General features: G+C 47.0%; 1 protein-coding gene across 4 annotated transcripts in view; it reads right to left on the bottom strand.

Annotated features, from left to right (window-relative positions):
• Positions 1-17,718, bottom strand: part of SPTBN1 (spectrin beta, non-erythrocytic 1) — a 209,266-nt gene that overhangs the window by 2,156 nt on the left and 189,392 nt on the right. For 3 of the 4 annotated variants that reach the window (XM_035110961.3, XM_035110962.3, XM_035110963.3), the window contains 4 exons: positions 15,941-16,004; positions 7,573-7,811; positions 5,677-5,850; positions 1,719-1,761 (listed from right to left, as the gene is read on the bottom strand). In XM_035110961.3, the coding sequence (XP_034966852.2) occupies positions 1,719-1,761; positions 5,677-5,850; positions 7,573-7,811; positions 15,941-16,004 (520 nt within the window). The remainder of the gene's footprint in view (positions 1-1,718; positions 1,762-5,676; positions 5,851-7,572; positions 7,812-15,940; positions 16,005-17,718) is intronic. The other variant, XM_035110965.3, reaches the window with a different exon arrangement.

The raw sequence follows: 17,718 nt of genomic DNA, 5'->3' as shown, positions 1-17,718 counted from the left end.
AGAGAGTTGCCCCTTCACACTGTCCCAAAGCAGCCTGGGAAGAGGATGCCCCCAGTCTTAGTGGCCCAACAGAGACTGGCCAAAGGTGAATGGGTTTGCATGGTGGAAAAGCCCCCCTTCAGCACTGGGCACTCAGCTCTCAGGCAGGCCTTACACATAGCAAGCAAAAGAAAGGCCAGTGCAGCGCCTGCCTGCCTGCCTGCCTGGCCTCCCACTTGTCTGTCCATTCCCAACAGCAAGTGCTGGCGGACTGGCCATCTGGGCTCCCTCGCCCACTTGCTTGCTTACTCCACGGCTGCCTCAGCTCCAGGCAACCAGCACCCCCTGGCCAGTCCCAGAGGCACCATTCACCTGGGGAGGTTGTAGCCAGGGCTGCTGCAACAAACGGACACACAAGAGGGCATAGGAGGAGGGAGGGAAGGAAAGGAAAGGAAAGGAAAGGAAAGAGGGACAGAGGCCAGTGTTGCTCGCGGCACTCCTGACCATCACTGAACGCACCTCAGGGTGCCACGGCACACTGGTTGAAAACCACTGGCTTAAGGGATTCTGGTCAACTAAGGCAACTTTCACACCATACATTTTAAACAGCACACCACTCCAACCTCCAAGAGACTCCAGGGCTGCCTGAGATTTACCCAGGGGTTAATAATAATAATAATAATAATAATAATAATAATAATAATAATAATATATTATTTATACCCCGCCCATCTGGCCGGGTTCCCCCAGCCACTCTGGGCGGCTTCCGACAAAACATTAAAATACAGAAATCCATCAAACATTAAAAGCTTCCCTAAACAGGGCTGCCTTAAGATGCCTTCTAAAGGTCTGGTAATTGTTGTTCTCTTTGACCTCTGGTGGGAGGGCATTCCACAGGGTGGGTGCCACTACCGAGAAGGCCCTCTGCCTGGTTCCCTGTAACTTAGCTTCTCGTAGCGAGGGAACCGCCAGAAGGTTACCTTGGAATAAAGGTCAGTGAAGACTGTAGAGCTTAGAGTACGTGCCCCCACTCCCATCACCTCAAAAATTCTGCAAGCTCCCCCTGAAATGTGTGTGCCCATCACAACAGAGACAGCAAAAATTCAAAAGCTGTCTAGCGTTGCGATGCCATCACACATATGCTGAGAGTGAAGGTGCCTGCCAGCCAGCAGACCAGGGTTTCCCAAATTTAGGTCTTCAGCTCTTCCTGGACTACAACTCCCATCATCCGTAGCTAGCAGGTCCAGTGGTCGGAAATGGTGGGAAATGGTAGTCCAAAGACAGCTGGAGCCACAAGTTTGGAAAACACTTCAGTAAACATTGTACTGGGAAGTTTTTAATGCTTGGCATTTTATTGTTTTTATATTTCCCTGGAAGCTGCCCAGAGTGGCTGGGGAAATCTAGTCAAATGGGTGGGGTATAAATAATAAAATTATTATTATCATTCTTATTATTATTAAATCAAAAGGGGAAGGGCTGCAGCTCAACACACATAATTTGCATGCAAAAGGTCCTGGGTTCAATCTTTGGCATTTCCAGGGAGGGCCAGGAAGAGGCCCCTTCCCTGGAATGCCAAGCAGTATCAACAGTAGTGAGTTTGATGGACCAGTTGTCTGATTTGGTGTCCTATCGCTTTATGAAGAATGCGGCTTCAGGAGATGACAGTGACAGCAGAACACCAGTAGCACCAACATGACTTTAGAAAAAGAAGAAGAACCCAACAAGGGACAGAAACTTACATCGTCTTTGGCTTGGAAGAGGTACTCATTGCCGTCAGTTAACCTGAAATTCAGAACGACAACATCAGGATAAAGAAGGTGCTCTTGCCAACCAATCGGGAGCAACAGGAACTGCGGACCTCGTTCTTTTTGTACCAGTAACCCCACGAAAGGCTCATTGTTGGTGACATACTGCCCACCCCAGTTTTAGAGGCACCGTGCGTATCCCGACATGTCCTTGTGTGCTCCATCCCAATGGGGCACATGTGTTCCCATTTGGGGGGTGGAGCCCTGCCACTGCCTTTGGCATGCCAGCTGCCACACAAGGCTGGGCAACTGTGGCAGTCCCAGGAAAGCAAATGCAACATGCTTCCTGCATTATTTTTGGAACTCTGCAGAAAGATCCTACAAGGCACTGCTCTCTATAACACCACAGCCTGAGAAAAGTTCATGTGCTTGTTTACCCCTGAGTAAGGACATAAAAAGAGCCTGTTGGGGAAACCGAGGTAGTGGCCTCCACATTGTGGCCTCCACTTCCCATCATCTGCAACCAACATGGCCAATGGCCAGGGACGATGGGAGTTATGGTCCCAAACATCTGGACATTGGCCTATGTGGTCCAGCATCCATTTCCCATAGTAGCGAATAAGATGTCTCTAGGAAGCCCACCAAGGGCCTCTTATAACAGTCTCCCCCAACCTGGTTCCCTCCAGATGTCTGGGACTACAACTCCCACCAGTGTTGGCCAGTATAGCCAACGGGCAAGGGATGGTGGGAGTTAAGCGGATCCTTCCAGCAGGAGTTCCAAAACCTGGGCACCACGGCGAAGAAGATTTTCTCTCACCTCACCACCAGCCAGGCATCTAGCGGCAGCAGGACATAGAGATGGTCCTCTCCCAGTGGGCAGATAGGTCCCTGTGGGAGATGTTGGTCCTCCAAACGGTTTATACATTTGTGCACTTGGCAGAAGGACATGGATGTTTGGAGAATCCAAGACTTGCTTTCAATTGTTGTGGCTTTCTCTGTTCTTACAAACCAGCCTCCCCCACTCCTGTATTTGCAGTGTTTTGTCACTGCCTGAAGACTGCTTTCTTTTTTTAAGCTCCACCTACATGATTGTGGCTTGGAACATGCTTCTGTGTGGACACTGAGAAAGAACACAAGGTGGTGCTTTGTGCAGAATTCAACTTCCTGTGAACCCCAGATTCTTCTTTTTTTCATTTTTTAAAAAAGATGGTTGGTCATGTTTGCACATAACCCTATGATCACCGGGGTGGGGGGAACTGGTGGCCCTCCCTGACCATTGTCCATGGTGGCAAGAGCTGATGGGAGTCGAGATCCAGAGCAGACTGGTGGGAGGAGATGGGGGAGTGCACAAGTCCAACGCTTTGACTGAATTTGTTCAGGCTCATCTACGCAATGCTAAACTATGGTTTAGCACTGCATGTGAACTGGACTTGTGCGGTTCTAGACTGTACGATTCTGAAGGTGTATTTTCAAGTGCATGGGCAACAGTGACTGAGCACTTCGGAATTTGAGAGTAAGGCTTCAGTACATTGCAGTGTTCCTAGTTCCTCTTCTGGATGAACAAAGCCAGAATAAATCATGCAAAACAGCAAGACTTGTGGGATATATTACGCAATTATTCCCAATTTGCACAAATTTATTCCACTCATACCTGGCAGGGGTGTTTTCTTGGTGCAGAACTAGAATGTCTGAGGCTGGACTGTTCATTTTTTACATTTTTACTTCCCCTTGAAATGTATTTAACAAGATTTATATACCTCTTAATCACCAAAACCTCTAAGTGGTTTACATAAAGTATAAAATACACATTAAAATTACTGATAAAATCAGTTGTTTTTTTAAAAAAAGTTAGCCTAACATTTTTCCAAATTAAAACCAGCGGTTTTAAAATTACACATTATAAAATAAAATTATATATGATGATGCATGTTGAATTCCTTGAAAGAGTGGAACAAATATCAGGTGCTCATCAGAGGACCTTTCACATTTATTCTGGGCTGATTGGAGGTCCCAATGCCGTTGTGCTCCAAAAGAAGACTAGTAGAAGACTATGTCGAAACAGTGTGATTATCTGGATCACTGTCTCACTAGATGAATTTAGTTACATAGATTGTACAGCTGACTATTGCTTTGCTGCAGTTTATAAAGACATATATTTTGCCCTTTACTCGTCGGTCTACATGTTGCCTCTTTTGGATCATGGTTTGAAGTCTGCAACACAGGGGTTCATTTATGTTGTGCTCCAATTCAGCAGGGGAACATGATGGGATGCAAGAACTACAAATACTTGCTCATTCGGACTCTCTTTGGCTTCAATGAAGAACCTTCACAATTTCTGAAAGCGTCAATTCCCCCCCCCCTTATGGGTTGGGCGCCTCTCTGTTGCTCTGCCCTGCTTTTGTGAACTGCTTAGATAAGGTTTCCTTGCTTTGCCTTGTCTTCTTAGGGCTAAGGTAATGCTGAACCATTTTCGACACTGAAGCATTTAATGCAAGGTGCTGGAGAAGGGATACACAGAGAAGCACACTTGAGAAGCGTACTAGAAACCTTTGAAGAAGGATTAGACTGCCCTGCCGCTTGGGAGACAAGCTGTTGCTGTTTGTGCTCGGAAAGCCAAACGGGGAGGGCAGGGGGAGAACGAGGACCCGAAAGGTACTGGTGCTGAAGGGACAAACCAGTGGCTGGTGTGGTGGGGATGCTAAAGATAACAGAACATAAAATCATGGAATTGGAGAGTTGGAAGGGACACCACGGGTCATGTTGAGGAAGCCCACAAGCAGCATCCACATGAGGTTTTTTTTGCCCCGGTGTATATTACTTTGCTACCTTACACTGAGTTGCATTTGCCATTTCAAAGCCCTTCCAAAAGAGATCCTTTTGCAATCTCTTTTTGTTCTATTGCAAAGGGGATCCTGGTGACTCTGGGACCTTGAATCTATTTGCTGGTTGCAGTCCTTTGCAGCTTTGTAACATCTTCATGGTAACATGGGATGACAGGGGGGAAAGCAAGGTCCTATTCCAGAGCCATATACGCCAGCCTTTCTCACCCTTGGGTCCCTAGATGTTGTTGGACCACAACTCCCATCATCCCTGACCACTGGTCCTGCAGGTGAGGGATGATGGGAGTTGCGGTCCAGCGACCTATGGGGACCCAAGGTTGAGAAAAGTAGATATACACTAACAAAACAATTCAAGGGTTTACCAAGCCTATCAAGTTTTGGAAGAGAATGTTTTCTGAGTAGGTCCACTGTTGGAGGCAGTAGGCCTCTGAATAACAACTGTTGGGAATCACAAGTGGGGAGATAGCCATCTCTTTGGTCAACTGTGAGAACAGGATGCTGGGCTAGATGGGTCTTCAGCCTGATCTAGCAGTCAGGATCTTTAGCCTGGATACATCAGTTAGTTAGAATGTATTGCTGCTAACACCAAGGTTGCAGGTTCGATCCCCGTACAGGACAGTTGCATAGTCCTGTATTGCAGGGGGTTGAATTAGATCAGGCATCCCCAAACTTCGGCCCTCCAGATGTTTTGGACTACAATTCCCATCTTCCCCGACCACTGGTCCTGTTGGCTAAGGATCATGGGAGTTGTAGGCCAAAACATCTGGAGGGCCGCAGTTTGGGGGTGCCTGAACTAGATGATCCCCAAGGTCCCTTCTAACTCTACGATTCTGATTCTAAAGTCCTTAAGAGAGGAATTAAAGGGAAAGAACAAGGCCCAACCCAGATATCCCCTATGAACTGATCTCAGGACATTTCTAGAGGGCCATGTCATCTGCAGCACCCAGGGGTTATGCTGTGAATGCAGTTGCTCTGAAGATCGGTGGGTGTGGATAATGTCTGCAAACCACTGGTGCAGGGAGCCTGGGAACTATCAGTTCCCATCTCTGTGGGGAAAAGGAAAAGTCTCTCTCTCTCCCCCGTCCCTTCTCCCGCAGGAAGAGGTGCCTTACCTTAGCTTGAACACATGCTTTTTCTTCTTGTATTCAACCGCCACTTCGCATGCCGCTTCTTTCAGGCTGACGGGGATCTCGTTGTGGTAGGGGATGCCCGAGGAAGCGGCCTTGGCATCTTTGTAAAAGCCCATGTCTTGCTTGTTAATAACACAGTAGACGTTATGCCAGGATCTTGGGAGACAAATGAAATAACAAGGGAAGCATTAAGGCCGCCGTCACGGATAAGCGCAGCTTCTTCCTTGCTTTTCTAATGCTGTAGCACTGCATAAGCAAATCAAAGCTCTTTTTCTGCGAGAAGATAAAACATGGAGTTTGCATGACACAGCTCTGTTATAAAAGGGAGAGGGAGACAGAGAGAACAGGTTGTCTGCAAAACAGAAGAGATTTCTCAATGCTATGCCATTAGGGGTTTTGCCTTTTAATGATTTTATGTGCTGCGCCTAATGGTTTTCTAAAATGTTTCTATATTGCTGTACCCACCGCTGACATTTTGAGAGAGGGTAGATAAGTATCAGCAGTATTTGGAAGTAAACATGCTGAGTGTTTTCAGAGGGGAAGCTGTCAAGTCTGAAAGCTATCAACTTGGATGCATAATTTATTCAGCATTGTTTACATGGTTATTTCTATCTTGCCTTTTTCGATCCGAAAAGGATTCTGTTATGGAACTAACAGGATGCAATGAAAACCACCAATCCAGTTAAAACCTCTACATTTGAAGATGAAAATAGCCAGCAAAACCAGGGGGGGGGGGAAGAGAGTGTGTGATGCTGTAAGCGTCTGAGATAGAACGGGACCAAAATCAAATCTATCAAAACAGATAAATAAATTCAGCTTATTTATATTATGCATGTGCCGCCTGACAACAAAAATCCTTGAGGCATTTTGAGTTTGGCTGTGAATCCTTGTGAGCAGGAATCTGCAATGCTCCCCCGTCTGTGTAAGTCTTTGCAGGAGGGACACTGCAATAAATCAGGACAGGGTGGCTGGAGGTCACCCCTCTCCTTTCAGCCACGCAGAGAGGAAGTGAAAATGCTAAGGGAGGAAATCCCTTCGCTTCGGGAAGAGTCAGAAAGAGGAAAGCCGAGAAATGCAGGAGAGCAGAGGGATTTTTGGGACGCATTCCACCCTGCTTGCAGAATGAGCAGGAAGCAGGAACAGGGACCACGAGGTGGATACTCAGAAGTTGCAATATATGGGAGGAGGAAGACGCAGGAGATTTCCGTGGGGGCGATGGTGGTGGTCTGTGTGCAAGGGAGGTTGCACAGAAGGAGAGGTGAGGAGGCACAGGCATGGGGTGGCGGTGAAAACAGGGGCGCAAAGTGGGACCGTGGAACAGAAAAGAGAAACAGGGTTGGGAAGGGGAGTAGCAAGCTTAGTAGTTGCATGCGGAACAGGGGGTGCTGGCGGGCGGAGTGAGCAGGGGCACAGCCCCTCGTTTCAGCTCGTTCCTTGCTGGGGCGACTTCAGGGGCCTGGGCTCCCCCGAGCACAGCCTGAACCCTGCCTCCAGCTCGAACCTCACCTTGTCCTACACCCCCGTGGAGCCTGGCCACAGTGCAGAGCGGGACAGAGCCCTCTAAAGCAGCGTCCAAAGGAAGAGGAGAGGAGAAAAGGAATTTGGAGGGGGCAGCCCTCGCCCTTTGAGCAAGTAAGAATGGTATTGGGAACCGGGGGGTCTGGGACCAGAAGCCTTAGTGGTGACAGACTATAACAAGAGCTTGGTAGGAAATAAGGAAATAGGGGTGGGGGAAGGATAAAGGGGAATCTCGGGGGGGGGGAAATCCAGTGATGAGGCGGCAATGACTCCCCCCCTGCATACAATGAAGGAATAGCATACTGGAGCTCTGGGGATCCTCCAGAGGTGGTGGAAAAGCATGGAGCGAACCTAACAAACCTGTTTGAAGCCTTCTTGTTGTGTGACTCCCATTCGTGTTTGCGATGCAAGAAGCCCTCCAGCAGAGTGGAAGGCGCTTCTTGCGTTTTGGCTGGGAGGGTGGCGGCTGTCTGGGCCTGGAGGCCAGCCTTGGCTTTGCGGTCGGCCGTGGGCGAAGGAACGGGACTCGTCTCCTTGGAGCTTGTCCTCTGGTCCGCTGCTCCGTTGACCATTTCGTTGGCTTCCCTCGACTCTCCCATCTAAGAAACAAGAGCGGGACACGTAAGCCTCTGTCTGGCGGCAAGGCTGTTGCACGCAGCACTTTCCCCGTTTAACCAAAGAACATCTTAAATGTTCTGTTTGCAAGGCTTGGCCCCACGCTGTGTACAAAAGCCTCGGGGGTTCCAGTAAAACTACGCTCGCCCCCCTCCCCATTGAAGAAACAGAGGGCTGGAGGAATTAGAACGGTATCATTAGATTAGTACCCAATTGATAGAGGTAAAAAGGAACAGGAGAAAGGGAGAGGGTAACCCATCTGTGAGAGTTTTACCGCTCTTGGCTTTGCTGATCAAGTCCTTAAAGTGCCATGACTGAGCCAAAGGCAAACTGCACATGCAACAAGGACTTCTCTATTAGGAGGCTATAGAGGACGCAATTCTTTGCCGTTCCATAACTGGGAGAAAGAAACTGGGCCCAGGATTGTGGCCGCACTCGTCAACTGCAAGCGTTTTCGACTGTTCCAATATTGCAACAGTAAGAATCTCACGTTTGTTCAGAAAGGTCGTAAAAAAAGGGAGGGAAATCCAACTGATTCACGTAAGCTGCCTTTCAATGCATCTATAACGTTACTGTACAGTAACCCTATTGATGCATTAAGCCAGTGAAAAGAGTACTGCTAACGGCATTCACAGAAGCACCCCGATGTGACCCGAACCCACCTGCAAATTCCCCCACTCCAGCACAGCCACCCCCAAGGTGACAACATAATCAGAAGACAACATGCAGAAATTGGTGGGGGGTATCCAAAGGCAGCATGCAATTTCATCACGTCCCCCGTCCTAGTTAGAAGAACTTGGATCGTCAAAGACAGGCAGGTTTAGAGGGGAGAGGAAGGTGGAACGAGGCAGGGTTGACAGTTAAAACGTTAATTACTCTCAAAGTCTCTTATCGTCGGGACTTTGGAATCAGGTGGATCGGATTGGGTGTCAAAGGAGCCAGGAAAACACTACAACCACTCAACTCCACACGTCTATTTACCCCCAAGACAAAGACAGAACCAAGGCCTTGGCCATCTCTCTCTCGCCTTGCCGGTCTCGTTGCCTGCTGTACTGTAACTGAGATGCCTAGCGGGGCCAGCTCTGGCTGGGCAGATCCTTGAAGTCTTCAGCAGCCATTTCATCACCCAAATCATTTACAACCGGAATCCTGAAACTTTAATCTTTCGCAACAGTGGCTCTGTCCCAGGCGGGACGGATAACATTGATTAAAGGAGTCGGGACTTGGAATTCTGTGCTGCAGAAAAGCCACTGGTAGCAGCCCACGGAGGAGTGTAGGGGGATTGTGGTTATTAGCAAGTTACTAAAGCCCAGCACCGCTCAATGCTCTAGTAGTAGATTACAAACACTATGCGCCATTTTTAAAGAAAATAAATAATATTTTTTTTTTTTTACATTGAGGACAAGCAAGGATTCGCCAAGGACACAGTAATTAAGACACTTTTGCTGCTCCAGCCAGGATTCAGACAATTCAGAAGCAGAATTATTACGCAGCAAGCTGTACATCTTCCACTTTTGCTACAACTGTTTGGGCTGATTCTTGGGAAAGGTGGCTGGTACCATTGACTCCCATTCCAGTATGTTGGCCAAATGCTAAAGGCCTCCAGTCATCCATGGGCCTTCTCGGTAGTGGCACCCGAGTTTGAAACTCCCTCCTTTGGGAGCCTCAGTGCACCCATTCCCTCCCAGCTTTCAGCCACAATCCTACTCCTAGTGAACTCAACTTCACGGGGAACAATGGGATTTACAGCTGGATAAATATGCATCAGATTCTGCTCTTTTCTAAGGCTGCAGTCCTATACTCTCTTATATGGAAATAGGAACTAGTGGACTCCATGGGGCTTACTTCTGAGTAGACCTTTACAGGATTGCACTGCAAGCTACCCAGAGCCTTTTTTATTTTATTTTTACAGCCCCAATCCTTTGAACCAAGAACCAGTTCAGGCTCCAATGGTCAAGTTTTGCTGGCACAGTATCAACCCCGCCTCTTATGAAATAACTTATTGTCCCAGGAGGGAACCCAAATCCTGAACTAAATTAAATGTGCGTAACTCCCCTCCCCCCCATGTTAACTCTTAGTTTTGTGGGGTTTTTTTATGATTACTCTCACTTGGGGATGAGAAATCCGGAGAAAGCAGGCTTTCCTCAAAAATTAGGGGGAACTTCCTAGGATTAGTAAAAGAGAAATCAAACAATGGAACAAGAGTTTCCATGGTAGAGACACTTGAATTCGTTTCTTTGGAGGTTTTGAATGAATGGGCAAGAGGTGTTAAGTCAGAGGTCTCTAGGTATAGAGCATGCTTTCCCAACCTGGTGCCCTCCAGATGGTTCGGACCATCGCCATGCTGACTAGGGCTGATGGGAGTCATAGTCCAAGTGATCTGGCAGGCACAATGGTTGGGAAAGGCTGGCAGAGAATATACTGCATTAGAGCAGGGAATGTAAAAAGAGAGACTTGTGGGAGCCAGCAGGGGCTGGTGCCCCTTGGGACTGGCAGGGCAGACCAAGGTTGGTGGGGCAGTGCCCAATTTACCAAAAAGGACCAGGCTCCACTGGTGGAAGCTCCCCTGTTCAGATTCCACCAACTGGGAAAAATAAAGGAATTTTGTGGAGTGGAGAATCAACTCTATATGCAAACCAGGCCACCAATATTACATTGTGGTAATGCCACCTTCCCAGCAGTACAGGTGGGTCAAGTCCAAGGGAAACCTGAGAGCCAGGCACACAGCCTCTGTATTCTTGCCTGTTTCTGGCAACTTCCATGGCTGCTCATCCGGCTCCTGGGTTTCCCAGGGCTTGCTTGCCTGTGCCATACCTGCCAAGTTGCTGTCGGAGAAATAAGGGCTGGAAGTAGCAGACCGGAAGTAGCGCTGCCGCCATTTTGGAACTGGGCGGAGCATGCCCAGAAGTGACTTTTGATGCTGCTTTGCCCAGTTCCAAAATGGCTGCCGCGCCAGACGTCGCACTGCAGCCATTTTGGAACTGGGCAGAGCAGCATCAAAAGTCACTTCTGGGCATGCTCCGCCCAGTTTCAAAATGCCCGCCGCGCCAGAATAAACCGGGGGGAAACAAAAAAATCTGTTTTTTCAGCTAGGAACAGCTGGAAAAACAGAGTTTTCCTGTGGAATACGGGAGACTTGGCAGCTATGGCCTGTGCTGGCAGAGACTAGGGAAAAAAGCATAGGGAAGGCACTTGTGCTCATGCAAGCGAAGACTGCTGTGGATTTGCCTTTAGCTCGCTGCAGCACGGCCATCTTGTTAAGATTATGAACAAAGCTGTCGGGTTGCTTTTCAGTATTTTTGCAGCCTGCTTTCAGAAAAGGTTTCCGCAATGAACAGAATAACAACAACAACAACAACAATAATAATAACAAGCATGTATGCAAATGGTGCATGGTGACACGGGGGGAAAGAATAAGAGCTAAACAAAACTTTAATGGTAACATGCTTTGAGCATGCAGACAAAACACCATGGGTGACAATGGTTAACAACAACAACAACAACAGATAAACACAAGCATGTTATGAATACACGTTGTCATCATTGGAAGGTTAACTGCAAGTCAGCTGAGTGGTTAGCTGATTCTTGAGGTATTTAAATCCTGACTGTAAGATGCAACACAGCAGCGAGGGACGCAACATGAAACTCATCCCCGCTCCCCCGAGTTTGCTTTTCAAAGTGCATGAATCAAGGTCTACATTCAATCTTCCACCTCCTTGAGCCTCTGTACTATTAGATGAGGAATCAAGGGATCTGCGTAAGGGAATGACAATCCACACATTCTTCTGTGAAATGCCACAATTATTCGGAACCCAAAAAATTGAGGCAGCTATTAACAGAGAGGACTGCAGTGTCCTTTTGCTGCCTGGGATTCAGGTTTGAGGCATCTTTTCCTCCAGTTTTTCCCTGAATGCTAGAGCTCTATGTTGCCATTATATGAGGAAACTGAGCATCCCTTAGGCATTTTTGGCTACAGGATAGAACAGGTTTGGAACAGTCCCTTTGCCTGGCCAAGGGTCAAAAAGGCACCTCTGGTTCCTGCGGGGTTTAATGCACTTTGAGGGGCAGCAACCTAGAACTGGTGTAAGGGAAGCACCAAAACATGTCAACACATTGCTATAAGGAAATCTAAAGAGCATTAATTACGAAGTTATATGGTGATATCCTGGCCGTGGGGGGAGGGGGGGGAAGAGAGAGAGACATGTATGATAATGAAGAAAGACATGGTTGCATGGAAGAATAAAATCCTAGCCTTTTCACTCCTCACAAATGTTGCCAGGTACACTTTGAGAAGCTAAACTGATAACTGGTACACCTTAATGTAGACTCGGGAGGCTCAGCAAAGGGAAACCATATTTATCAGGTGTGGTTTGCTAATTCTAAAGGTTAATAACTAACTAACTAACTAACCCTTATACAGGTGGTAAAGATTGCATCAGAAATTCTTCATGGGAGGAAACCAAGGCCATATTGAAAAATGGGCAAAACTACAAATAAATTTGGAGAAGTCTAACAAAGGCCAATTATTCTTTACCTTTATCAGCTGAGGCAACCACCTGTCGACTATGCTACAATCCAAGTTTATGTAAACAAAGTCTTCTTAATGCCACCTTTGTCCAAAATTACTGAATTTGAAGTTGCAACCCCAGAGCGCATGTTTAGCAATCTTTATCGCTGCCCACAATCAAGGGAGGTTAAAGAGGATTCTCCCCCTTCTTTAGGGTTGCCAGACTTGGAAATTAAACAAAGGGTCTGCTGGTTTCTCTTTAAGGTTTCCAGACTCAAAAGAGAGCAGGGCAATTAAAGGCACAGAAGTCCTGTCCTCTATTGAGTCTGGCAACCCTACCCTTCTTTAAAAGTGTGGAATTTCTCTACTCTTTCAATGTGTCTTTTCATGTGGATTGATGGTCCTAATTCAGAGGTGAAGATTGCCAGGTGAACCCTGGGTTTCACTGCGGGCTTCAATCACCTCACCTTTCTCCTCCTACAGTAGCAGCAGATAGACTCACAGTAGATACCAATTCAACTGTCATTAATTCTCCCCCCCCCCAAAAAAATCCCAAAAAGTCTCTGCTACAGCCTCCACTACTGCCTTAGCCCCTCACGGAACTACATTCCCCAGAATTCCTTGGAAAGAAGAATGTTGTTAATTCAGTTTAAATTTGTAGCATAAATGTACCCAGATGACGTATCTGCCACCCTACCACCACCCAAAAATCTGTGATTTGATACTATGGTCACCACCCTCTGTTCTCCACCTTCACACAGAATGGAAGTGTCTAGAGCAGGTGTAGTCAATGTGGTGCCCTCTAGATACTGATGGGCTCAAACTCCCATGAGCCCCTGCTACGATCAGGGATGGTGGGAGCTGTTGATCAACAACATCTGGCTAAGCCTGGGCTAGAGGGTAGACACTTGGATCTACGGAGCCCAAATTAAGATCCCCACTCAACCGAGAAGGTAACTGAGTAGTACCTCTCAGTCTAATCTACCTCAAGGCTGAGTTCCTTGTGTGGGATACAAATGTAATAAAACCGGAAACGTGTAATAGCAGATTCACACTTGTTAAGGGTTCCTTTCCTCTTCCCTAACCTGCACTTCTCCTTTCGTGGGGGGCATGAGAACAGGGGTGTGTGAACCTGCAGCTGTCCAAGGTGCTGTTAAGACTCCAGCTCCCATCGTCAACCTTAACCAGCACAGGCAATGGTCGGAGCGATGGGACGCAGAGTCTAGCAAAATCTGCAGAAGACACAGGTTTCTCCACCCCTGGTTTGAGAGTCAGTGAGCAGAGGTTTCAGATATGGGCTATGAATCAGCCCCTAGTGCAACCTCAAAGGGCTGTTCGGAGGATTAAAAGGGGAGGAAGGGAAAGAGAATCATGTATGCTACTTTGGAGGAAAGGTGGAGGTAGAAATCGAATAATTAAACAAACAAGGAGGATGCACCTTCTGTTTCCCTTCACTATTAACACGTTTTCCTATTCCCCCCCTTTCCCCCCTTACACTTCTAGGAATGCGAAGGGCTGAAGTCATGGAAAGAGCCATTGCCTCTGCAGCCTAGTAGGGTGGGGGGAGAATCTTAGACCCAGCATGACCAAGTGTTGGTGCCTAGCTGGAATTTGTCCTTGAACTCTGGCAATGCCTTTTGCTTCCCTGGGTGGAGGGCAGAGAGGTGTGTATGCGTGTGAGAGAGAATGTAGAAATTAGCCTACTGTGCAGAGGTAAAATGTTCACTCATTGCCCCACCCACTTTAGCCTCTGGCTCCTCCCACCGCTGGCAAGTGCCTCTGTTCCCCAGCCGGAAGGGAATGTTGCTCTCGGATGGAAAGTGTCCCCACTCCTGCTGTGGGATGAAAAACAAGCTGGGCATCAAGGGGGCCGCATCCCACTCCCCATGTGCCTCAGGTAGAATGTTGCTGGCTAGTGCATGGGAAAAGCGAGCATCCTCTTTATCTGTGCGTGACAGGTGAGCATATCAAAATGAAGAGGCTTCCTTTCCCGGTAGACGTACATGTGCCTTGCAGAGGCAATGATAGGAGGGATGGGGAAGGCAGATGTTCAAGTTCCCTCTTCCCCCCGGGGCTTAACTTACTTGGAAAAGGGGGAAACCTGGAAACAAATAGTCCCAGCAACAGGAACAAGGGATGCTCACACTATTAAAACTGCACAGTTTTAATGGCCCATTGGCAATTTTTTGGGGGGGGATTGCAATCCTAAACATGCCTCCTTGGAAATTAAATCCCACTGAGTGCAAGAAGGCTTGCTCCCTAGTAACTGTGTTCAGGAGGGCAGCCCAAAAGATGCTGTGAAGAAGACCTGCTCCTGCACCTGAGGTGAAGAGGGTTGTCCTGTGTTCAGCCTCACATGATCTGCATGGATTTCTCTCTCCCCACCCCCACCAGGCCCTATTTTAAAAGGACTAAGAGAGTCCCGTGGTTTTCAATTGGGGTTTAGGCACCAAATAACCAACTCACTGGCTAGGGAAGAGGAACACTGGAACAAGTTGCCGAGACAGTAAGATCACACTGACTACTAATTTTGTAGCATCCTTCCGTTTAAGCTTTATTGGCGGTTCCTGGGTTCACACTGCTTGGAATGTTCAACAACTTACTAACTTCTAGGTCAGGAGTGGAGAACCTCAGGCCTAAGAGCCAAAATGTGGCCCTGTAATGCTGTTGCCTGGCTGGAGTTTGGCCTCGAATCTTGCTTGCCTGGATAGAGGACAGAGAACTATGGATGCATGTTGAGAAATGTCTTACTTTTGCACGGCTGAGATGCAGCCAGCACACTGTACTAACAGCTGTATCTGTTACTCCACCCACTTCTCCCTCTGGTCCTGCCTGCTTTTCAACTCTCAGGCTGCTTACCATGGGCATGCGGCCCTCATAAGGTTGTGCAGAGGGTAGTGTGGCCCCTGGGATGAAAAAGGTTCCCCACGCCTGCTCTTTTGGTGCAGATGGTTCTCCCTGACTCTGAATTCCACACCCCCAGTTTACATATCCACACCTGCCGATTGCTTTCTGTCTATAGGACTGGATCGTGCGCACGAAGGCATTTGCCAATATCACGGCTGGCTTCCTGGCTCAAAACTGTTAGTACAGCTAGGGACATCGTACCTGTCGGTCTCTATTTCTCGTCTTCCACAACGATGAGATCTCATTACATCTCAATTACTCACACAAACGGGCGGCTTTAGCGGCAGAAATCTCAAAAGCTATTAACAAAACGAAAAACTCACAACAAAAGATCATTGAGACAGTCGCAGTGCAACCAGAGTGGGGTGGGGTTGGGGTGAGCCTTGAAGGCGTTCAAAGGATTTAGAGTTGAGGAAATAGAGGGTGCCTACATGGGCACTGGAGCAAGAAGCTGGGTGTGATGGCGACTCAACTGAACACAAGCTCAATGCAGCGGGGTGTGTGGTTGCAGTGGGAGAGAAGCAGTAAAGGGAATTTGGAGGGCCGGCAAATCAAGGAGGAACAGGGGAGGAAAAAGCAGCCCGTGGCCTTCTGCAAACCGCTTTGCATCTTTCAATGTCCAGAACGAGGCCGGTCACTAGCCGTCCATCTGCCACTAAAGTTTTTGTAGTTTTGGTAGGTTTGGGAGCGGTAACTAACCCGAGGAGATTCCTGGTCTGGTGGCAAACCATTCTGGGATACCTGCTCTCCTTTTGTGCCGTCCCTGTTGGGAAAGAGAGAGAGAGAGAAAGTGAGAAAGTGATTGGAAAGAAGCACAGGAGCAACACTGTAGACCAGGCCAATTGCTATGGGCATCCGGGCACACTGAAGAGCTGCAGAAGCCCAGCATCTGTGACACATTCTGGGGGCACACACTTCTTTCCTGTGGGGGTGCCTTGGCAGCCATGTTGGATTTCACTGGTGCACAATGAACTGAGAGTGTTTTACCTAGAGCCCACCTGACACTGGGTTTATATTTCATTAACTTAGTATTATGACTTCTTACAAAACTCATGAGACAATAACTAGGTAACCCATGCACTGAAACTAGCATTACACACAGCAGAAAAATCTATTTTAAAGCTTTAAAATAAATACAGAAACATGGGTGGCCAACCAAAAATGGTTTGGGAAACAGAGAGTAGCTTAAAAATAGTTAAGGGAGTGAAAAATCTTGGGATCTGCCTGACTGTGAGAAATCTTAATTTATATCAAGATGGTTATATTAAATTATGAAAAGAGATTTAAAAAGAGTTAAGAGATTTGGGGAAGGATGAAGCTTTCCCTATGATAGGTAGGATTTCAGCCATTAAAATGAATGTGCTTCCTAAAATGTTCTTATTCCAATCGATCCCGATCGTTAATAAACTAAGTTGCCTCAAGGAATGGAAAAAAGATATTTCTAAATTTGTCCAGCAGGGGGGAAAGCCACAAATTAAACATGAAATTTTGACTGATACAAAAGAAAGAGGGGGCTTTGCCCTGCCAGACTGACAACTGTACTATGAGGTAGCTTGCTTGTGTTGGCTAAGGGAATGGATCGTATTGGAGGATGCAGATATTTTAGATCTGGAAGGCCACTATATGGAATTTGGCTGGCATTCATTTCTCTGGTATGGGAAAACCAATATATATAAAAGTTTCATAAACCATGTCATTAGGAGAAATTTGTACATAGTCTGGGAGAAATATAAAAATTTGTTGGAAAGAAAAACACCCCCATGGTTGTCGCCAACCAAAGCAATGACAATCAAGAGAATAAACATGAATATATGGTAGGGGTCCTATAGAGACTTGTTGGATCTCTCAGGGAGTGAACCCAGATTGAAACCAATGGAAGAAGTAAGGGGCAAAGTTACTGATTGGTTACAGTACAATATGTTTAAATTAGATAAGAAAAAATGGCTTTTTGGACCAAAGCTCACAATTTGAAAGACAGCTGTTGCTGAATAAGGAAAAACTACTGTCTAAAATGTATAAATTATTATTGGAATAGGAAACAAAATATGAGCTGGTTAAAGCGTCAATGACCCACTGGGCAATGGATATAGGGTACAATGTAGAATCAAACCTCTGGGAGAAACTTTGGAAGAATGATTTGAAATTTACTGTATGCTACACACTGAAAGAGAATTATATGAAAATGATCCATAGATGGTATTTAAATCCGAGTAGATTGGCTAAGATGCATAATGCAGAACCGGATTTGTGTTGGAAATGTAAAGAAGTAGAAGGAACCTTTTTCATATATGGTGGGCATGCAAAAAAAGTTAAAGAATATTGGAAAATGATTTATAATGAGATGAAAATAAGTTCAAAATAACTCCCCCCCCCAACACTCCCAGAAGCATTTCTGTTAGGAATTGTGTAGGCAGAGGTTCCCAGGAGTCAGAAAAACTTATGTATGCAATAACAGTGGCTCGGATTTTGCTAGCCCA

The sequence above is a fragment of the Zootoca vivipara genome, chromosome 3 (assembly GCF_965207765.1).
Source record: "Zootoca vivipara chromosome 3, rZooViv2.hap1.1, whole genome shotgun sequence".
NCBI classification, from domain to species: domain Eukaryota; kingdom Metazoa; phylum Chordata; class Lepidosauria; order Squamata; family Lacertidae; genus Zootoca; species Zootoca vivipara.
The sequence above is the reverse complement of the archived record's forward strand: the minus strand, read 5'-3'. Positions and strand labels throughout refer to the sequence as shown.